The 9058-nt window shown below is 34.5% G+C and overlaps 1 protein-coding gene across 1 annotated transcript; it reads left to right on the top strand.

The window, feature by feature from the left end:
• The first annotated feature begins 5915 nt into the window (after positions 1-5915).
• On the top strand, positions 5916-7776 carry LOC143581090 (uncharacterized). The gene is made up of 3 exons (XM_077063954.1): positions 5916-6870; positions 7037-7177; positions 7304-7776. Exons 1-3 carry the CDS (start codon positions 5916-5918, stop codon positions 7774-7776), a joined length of 1569 nt encoding a protein of 522 aa, XP_076920069.1.
• The last annotated feature ends 1282 nt before the right edge of the window (positions 7777-9058 follow it).

Raw genomic sequence — 9058 nt, 5'->3', positions numbered from 1 at the left:
TTTATATAGTTACAACATTATTATATATATTATCTAAATAATTATTTAACGAGTTTTAACGAGTAATTTGGTTTGTAAAAGTTGATTCTTGAACGAAAATTGTTAACGGAAATCAAAAAATCTTTTGTTTAACTATAAAAAAATAACTTTATTTAATTTTGTATGATTATAAATATATATTTAACTTATTAAAATTGATAAAAAATGGTTTTTAAAAGAAATAAAAAGGATTTGCTGTGACCTGGGTTCGAACCCAGGTCACCATGCCCACACAACACACACACAACCACTGGACCAGTTTAGTATTGTTGTTAGGAAATGGTAACAATTAAATATAAACAACAAACCCAAACTTCATCTTCCTCATCCTAACCCTAGGGTTTCAATTCCTTCTAAACTGTTGATTGTGTGTTTGTTTTATGTTAGGGGTTTTGATAGTCGGGTTGCAACTAATAAAATACATCTATCAATTACCTCTAAAGATGTCGGAATAAGGTCGAACAGTGAGCTGGCCGGAATGTTTCTTGGACGAACGAATCAGGGATACTAACGAGTTTGTTTGTGTAAAAATATGTTTGTAGCATGTTTAGAAGGTGATTGAGATGCTATTTATAGCCTCAATTGTTCCGTTGGTGTGTTTAATTTGAGTTATTATGTTATAATAATAATTCCGACGGATTTAGCGATTATTATTAGTTAATTAGGTGTTAAATGGCAAAATAACTCGCGAATTAATGTTAATAATTAGTGGAGGAGTCGTTTGGTGGAATTAACGGATCAAAACGCAGTAAATATGGGTGTATTAAGGGCTGCCGGCACCGAGATTCCGGCGGCCGGACTTTGGTCGGAAAGACGTAGGGGACAAGGGGGCTGGGTGGGTTTTAATGTTATTATTATTTTTTTTATATTTAATCTTATTTACACTTTTGGCCCTTTAACTATTAAAACATTATATTTTGTTTTAAAAATTTGATTTATCTTTTGAACCTTCAACTTTAAAACTATATATAACTTAGATAAAAACTTTATATTCTTTAATATCTCTAAATTGTTTACGGTTTATACTGAAATAGTTTGTACTACATTATTTTATTAATGTTAAGGCTCGAAGATTCGTAGATTGAACGATACGAATAGATAATGAACGGATACAAACTTAAATCATCGTAATTAATATTAAATGATAAACGACAAACACGAATTTATTGAAACGATACAACGGGTCGGTTTAACAAATACAAATACAAATACGGATACGAATAAAAATTGACAAATGTCACAATAGGTAAAGTTCGTGTTTATGTAAACGATTACGATAATTGAAGATCAAGTACTTGGATTATACAACGCAAGGTGATCACTCAAAAACCAATTAGTTTATTTAACCTTAAATCCCTCCCGATTAATCTAGATTACTTAAAACACCAAGAACTGACGGTTTAGAACACAAAATCGATACACTAACAATCTATCAACTAATACATAAACACCATAATAATGAAATCAATAAGATCAAATATTATCTCAGAAATTGTCTAAGCATTCAACCAAACAAGCATAATAAACCTTACAATCCGAGGAAAAACATAAAGGAATTTAGCCGAGAATGATTCGGTTTGTCATCCCTTCAATTATAATTGTCATACAAATTGAAAAACAAGTGTTTAATGATTACCACACTCACAATTGATCAAGAAGCTCTCAAAATCGCCCTTGGTCGTTCTTAGGTGAAAAGATATCATAATAATCTGAAAAGCCATCCAAAATACAATTTACATATGGCAGTTACAATCTGCAGCGACACGCCCATAGTAAGCTACGGTGGCCACCGTAGCTTACGGTGGCTTCCAAGAACCCAATGGTAGCCCAAAACTGCCTCACGGTGGCCTTGAACATGGCTACCTTGTCTTCGTCATAACTTTCTCGTTCGAAGTCCGTTTTCGTCCACGTTTTCTCCCACGTTCTCGTAATTCCATATTCTATCTTCTCATACCTGAAATTATATGAGTAAACGTAGTTATCTAATTCAACAAGATAAACCGACTAAACACATGATTATTAACGAACTTAAACCACTTAAGGGTTATCCCATGGACCACTCGTCATGTATTCATACACTATTTACCCACTGCTATTTGCCCATTGCGCACTTTCACACATGACCATGCCTTTGGAATGGCATGATCATGTTCCACCTTGTTCAGATGCCTCAACAAAGCAAAGCTCGGCCATTAAATTTCTTTCTTGGATTTTGTGATATCCAAATTCATCTTAGGCCAGCTGTTTTTATTAGCGTGTACACTCCTTCAAGACCTCGTAACTTGCAATGACCAATGGGATGCTAGATCTGGTATTTTGTTTAAACATGATCATGTTCTGCTCCAAACATGATCATGTCTCTCTTATCTATATAAATAACAACTCCCAGTAAGAAGAAAGGGGAGTCCCAGGGAGTTTTGAACCCACTGTTTAACTTCAAAACCTTGGTGATTTCCATCTGATTGCAGGCTCTTTGAAGGATTCCAACATCAAGAGAAGCATCATCCATCATCTACATCATCTAGCTTGGATTCTTGGTTTGATTATTCTTGATTTTACCATGAATTTTGTTATCTTTTCAAGCTTGTATGTTGTTCTTGAGCTCATGATGAGCTAAACTCTTTGTTATCACTTTGGTTTAGATGAAGTTTAGTAATAATTGATGGTATTTATGGATTATTGACAAGGATTGTGTTAGTGTTATAGCCATTTCATTATTATTCTTCAATGGTTTTGTGTATTTAAAGGTTTGTTATGTCATGATATTCAATACTTGTGGTTGTTTGGTTATGTAATGTTGGAAAACTCATGATTTAAGCATCCATTCATGGATTTGTATATTTTTATGCTAGTCAATGGCTTTTGAACTAGGAATGGTGAATGAAGTCTTGATTATTCATGATAAACTCTTAAATGTGCATCCTTATGCTTATGTTTGGAAAGACAAAGTATTTGTTATGATTTGTCATGTTAAGTGCTATGTCTATCTAGGGTTTGTTGACACGAACATCTAATTTATGTAATCTTGATATGAACAACATAAGTTGAAGAAATGAATGATTATTGCTTAGTTTAATCAACTTTAGGTGGATTATGTGTTTTTCATGTTATCTTTCCAAAGAGTTGTTGGATTAGTCACCCGTGATAGGAAACTAGTCCATACCACCATGAAACATTGACATAATCGTATCACTCGTCCTACTTGAATGACTTTAGGTGGTTAGTTTGTATCTTTCATTCTAACTTTCCAACAAGTCACATGACTAGATATCTTTAGCAGGATTCTAGTTACTTGCGTTTTGTGATCTTGCCATGTATCCATAATTGTTGTCTTTTGTGAGCTAAACGGATTCAAGATTAAAGTGATATTCTTCCTTGATTGTTTGCTTTTGTGTTCTTTAGCTTAGTTATTATATTTTGCGTGATATTTTAGTTAAAACCAACCAACTTGTTATTTTATCCGGTCAGACATTAGCAAAGATTTAGTATCAAGAACTATCATGTCCATGGATCGATACTTGGTTCTTACCGATACTATATTATATATACGATAGGTACACTTGCCTAAGTGTGTATGGTTTAGTTTTGAGGTAAAAATCATTTCTACAAATTTAAAACTCAATTGTGTGAAAAATCATTAATAAAAATATATATACTTCAGGCACACTAGTATCTTAGTTTATAAAGTTTCTAAACAGGAAGCTACTAAATAGTCGCTTTGGGTTTTAATTAAAGTTAATAGGTCAGTTAAATCCTTCAATTTGATGAGATCGGTACGGTACTTGTAATGAATATCGCAAAAACGTTGGTGTAGGTACCGAAATTGTAACATCCCCTTTTATGGATAAAAATAAAATATTTGAAATTTATATATTTCAAATATTGTTAGACGAGTAAGTCACGAATGAGACAACTCGTTAATATATGACATGTTTAAAAGAACATTTAATAGTATTTAATATCATTTAAGATATAAAAGAAATACTAAGTAACGCGTAAAACGACTCGTTGATATAAGAGATATTTAAACGAGCAAAAGTATATATATATATATATTGTCTAAATAGATAAAATGATTATTAAATAATGAGATTTATTATTAAATAAAAAAAATGACGAGGGTGCTCATATGAATTCATTGTATTGTAGTATAATTAAATAATAATATAATAGGATAATGTTGAGTTGGTAAACTTTGCAAGCAAGTAAAAAAGATTGGGATGCTAGTAGTGTCATGCGGATAATGCTGACAAATTTAAAGAATCTTAAATATGAAGACTTCTTAAGGAGTAAGAAAAGCTTGTATATATATAGATGCTTTCAACTTATGAAATTTACGTAAATAAAAAGGGAAACAATAATATCAATCCCATAGTTACACAAATTGAGGTTGGTGTGAAATTCTTAGAAAGGGAAAAAGGAGATGTGGTATTATATGTTGGAAGCAGTTTCGGTCACATAAAAATAGACAAGAAATCGTCTGCACTAGAATTAATAACATCTAGAGGTAAGTACACGGACCATAGTCATGTTATTTTTACAAAAGTTTCATATATGTTTATTTTGATATGCATATATATGATTATTTGAGAAATGATTGTGGGTCCAAGTATGTGAATTAATGTATGGCTTATAAAGAGGCTATATTTTTAAAATAAATATGGTAGTATGCCTCTAATAAAAATACGGGTTACGAGTCCCGAGGGTTTCGGTAGTTGAAACCCCAAAATATAAATACTATATATAAAAGATTTCGGGAGTTGAGATCTTAAGGGGTTCGGGTGTTGAACCCCAAATATAAAAGGGGGAGTTAATAACCCTCATGGGTTAAAAATGAGCTCATAAGGAATTCGGGTGTTGAATTCCCAAAGAATGATGAGGTGTAAGATTAAGGATTTCGGGTGTTGAAATCCCAAGGAATTCGGGTGTTGAATTCCCAAAAGAATATTGTGGAGTAAATATAAGGATTTCGGGTGTTGAAATCCCAAGGAATTTGGTTGTTAAATTCCAAACAAAAATAAAACATATTTTTATAAAATGGTGTACTTACTTAGCGAAAGCTAATAAAAATATGTTTTAAAATGTTTTCAGGAAAAGCACCCATAGATGGTCGAAGCTTCATGGACGGAACTGGACTGACAAGAGAACCATACTCTCGTGCTTAATAGTTTGTATAATAAAGTTGTTTTAAACATATATGTTTTCTTGTATAATATATGTTTTTATAAAATAAAACGTCACCACGAGTGACATGTTTTGGATGTAACTGGGACCTACTCTGATATATATATTTTATGAAAATATTAGTTATAAAAAAAATAGGGTGTTACAAGTTGGTATCAGAGCACGGTTCGAGAGATTTAAGTATTCAAAATATATACTTAGACTCGAACCATAAGTGCTCTTGATATATAAACGAGATGGTTCAGTCCAGAAGCGGTCCATGGAAGCTACAAAGAGAAGTTTTGTATGGGTGCATAAATGAAATTAAAAGAAAAAATATGTGAAAACTGAAATTTGTATGTTTAAAAGACAATATAGTAGTTGGGAGATCAAGATTAGTATAATATATTTCTTTCATACCTGGCCAGTATGAGAGTAAATGTATCATACCGTTATGAATTCTCAATAATTATATTGTGTTGGAAACAACAAAGAGTAAGTGGGGGAAAAATAAATATGTATGAAATGATGTGCGTGTTTATATTTATTGCATCATATGTGCATATACGGTACTTTATGTTTTATGGCCTTAGATAAATTGTTAGAATTAACAATAGATTGAGGAGTATAAAGGCCTTAGATAAAGTATCTTATAAGGGATAAGATTATGGAATAAAAATAATAATAAATAAATTATTCGTCACAGTAAAGATATGGCGAAGGAAGAAGGAAATATTGTACACGGTGATGGAAACCCTAATGTAGAAAGGCATGTAGATAATGCTTCAGAAAGATCTGCGTCTTCACCTCATCAAGATGATGCTATAAAATTTGTACCTGATGAAATTCGCAAGCAAATTGCAATTGAGGTGGGGAAAGCATTCGAAGCCAATATTCCATTTCTTCTGGCTGAAATGCAAAATTCTATAGGAATTATGCTGGAAGAAAATTTGAAAAAGAATGAATCGAATGTGGAAAAGCCTCTCGAGAACGTGGGAGCGGCACCAAGATTGGAGGTAGAAACACATCGATGTGCGTATAGAAATTTCATGGCTTATAAACCGTCACAATTTAAGGGAGAAATAGACCCCTTGGTCAGCCAGAGGTGGATAACAGCCATGGAAACTATTTTTGATACGTGTCACTGCGACGCGACTGATGAAATGATGTTCGCAACGAACCAATTTGTTGAACGAGCTAATGACTGGTGGGATGTGGTCAAAAAGGAAAAAGGTAGGGAAACGATAAGAAATATGTCTTGGAAAGAATTTAAACCAATCTTCCTAAAACATTTCAGTCCCCGTGTTGCAATTGAGCGTATAACCGAAAAACTTCTTCATATGCGGCAAGGCAATGAAACAGTGGATGAAATATTTGGGATTTTCTATGATAAAGCAAAGTTTTGCCCTTCTCTCTTCACAATTGAAGAAGCGTGGCTGACTCGTTTCCATCTTATCCTTAAAACGGAAATAAGAGAATTTATTTCTCCATCAAAGTGTGGAAGTCTCGAGGAGCTTCTTAATTGGGCTAGTGAACGAGAGGTGGAGCTAAAAAGACAAGTTGAAAGAGATGGGAAGCGAAAGCTAGATGTTGTGATTCCTATAGCACCGGCAAAGAAAGCAAAAATTTTTAAGCCTACAAAAGTACCTATCTTTAATAAGGAATCTGGTAGTTGCCAGTTCTGTGGAAAGAGGCATTTTGGGGAATGTCGTTATAAGAATCCAACTTGTTATAAGTGTGGGAGACTTGGGCATACGGCACCAGAGTGTACTAGTCCAGTAAACTTATGTTATAACTGCTATAAACCGGGTCACATGAAAAATGATTTGCCCAGAGTTTAGGGCAAGGAATGGAAAGGCAATCGAAGGATCAAGAACTATCGAGAACGTGAAAAAGTTGAAAGCTCCAAAACCCCGAGGCAGGGCTTTTCAAATCACCGCAGAGGAGGCGAAGGTTATACCTGATATCGTAACAGGTACCTTTTTCGTAAATTCCCTCCCTGCCTATGTATTATTTTATTCTGGAGCCAGTAGATCCTTCGTATCCAAAACTTTTGCTTGCCATAGTTCTTTTAGTATAAGTAAATTAAGAAATCCATTAGACGTCGAAATCGCTAGTGATAAGAGCTTTGTCGTCTCCGAAGTATGTCGAAATTGTAAAATAGTTATTCAAGGAGAAGAATATTCTATTGACTTGATTCCTATCACACTAAGGGAATTTGATGTCATTATTGGGATGGAGTGGTTATCTCAACATCAGCCGTCGATAGTTTGTAACAGAAAGATTGTTCAATTTCTGTCACCGACTGGAAGACAAGTTTGTGTTTATGGAGAACGAAAGAATGATATTATAGTATGCTCAATGGCAAAGGTGAGGAGTTATATCAAGCATTGTCATCAGACGTTTCTCGCCTACGTGATTGATACAAAAGAAAAGGGAAAGGAACTTGATCAAGTCCCTGTTGTTAATGAATTCCCTGACGTTTTTCCTGATGAGCTACCAGGAGTTCCACTGGAAAGGGAAGTCGAGTTTAAAATTGATCTAGTTCTAGGAGCTAAACCAGTAGCTAAATAGCCATATCGGTTGGCACCAAATGAGATGAAGGAGTTGATGTCTCAACTCCAAGATCTGTTAGATAAAGGCTTTATTCGCCCAAGTGTTTCACCTTGGGGCGCACCTATTTTGTTCGTTAAAAAGAAAGACGGTAGCATACGGATGTGCATTGATTACCGTGAATTGAATAAATTGACCATCAAGAATAGGTATCCTTTGCCTAGAGTTGATGATCTTTTTGATCAACTGCAAGGTGCTAGTTGGTTCTCAAAGATCGATCTAAGATTGGGATATCATCAAGTAAAGGTACGAGAAGAAGATGTACCTAAGACGGCTTTTCGTACTCGTTATGGGCATTATGAATTTGTTTTAATGCCATTCGGCTTAACGAATGCTCCAGTAGTTTTTATAGATCTTATGAATCGAGTATGTAAGCCAATGCTTGATCGTTCCGTCATCGTGTTCATCGATGACATTCTCATTTATTCCCGAACTGAAAAAGATCATGCTCAACATCTTCGTGAGGTTCTTGATACCTTAAGAAGAGAAAAGCTACACGCAAAGTTTTCTAAATGTGCATTTTGGCTTAGAGAAGTTCAATTTTTGGGTCACGTCGTAAACGTGGAGGGTATCTTGGTGGATCCCGCTAAAATAGAGTCTATTATGCAATGGTCTCCTCCGAAGACCCCAACTGAAGTCAAAAGTTTTCTTGGTTTAGCCGGCTATTATCGGCGTTTCATTCAGGATTTTTCAAAAATAGCTTCCTCATTAACAAAGCTAACTCGAAAGAATTCCAAATTTGAATGGAACTCAGAACACGAAAAGGCGTTTCAAATCTTGAAAGAAAAGTTAACTAGAGCTCCGATACTAGCTTTACCGGAAGGAACAGAAGACTTTGTAGTTTATTCTAACGCCTCACTTATTGGATTGGGTTGTGTTCTTATGCAAAGAGGAAAACTGATAGCATATGCCTCACGACAATTGAAGTCACATGAAGCAAACTACCCGACCCATGATCTTGAATTAGCAGCAGTAGTATTTGCGCTAAAGATCTGGAGGCATTATTTATATGGAACGAAATGCACCATCTATGCTGATCATAAAAGTTTGAAATATTTCTTTGGTCAGAAAGAGTTAAACATGAGACAACGTCGGTGGTTGGAATTAGTCAAAGATTATGACTGTGAAATACTCTACCACCCAGGTAAAGCCAACGTTGTGGCTGACGCCCTAAGCCGAAAAGAGAATTATTCTCCGATTAAGGTGCAATCATATACACTGATTGTAAATTCGGACTTATTTG

The sequence above is a fragment of the Bidens hawaiensis genome, unplaced genomic scaffold (genome assembly GCF_021521415.1).
Source record: "Bidens hawaiensis isolate Kalapana, Puna unplaced genomic scaffold, B.hawaiensis_p1.1 tig00030804_1, whole genome shotgun sequence".
In the NCBI taxonomy this organism is placed as follows: domain Eukaryota; kingdom Viridiplantae; phylum Streptophyta; class Magnoliopsida; order Asterales; family Asteraceae; genus Bidens; species Bidens hawaiensis.
Note: the sequence above shows the minus strand (reverse complement) of the source record. Positions and strands in the feature narration are given on the sequence as shown.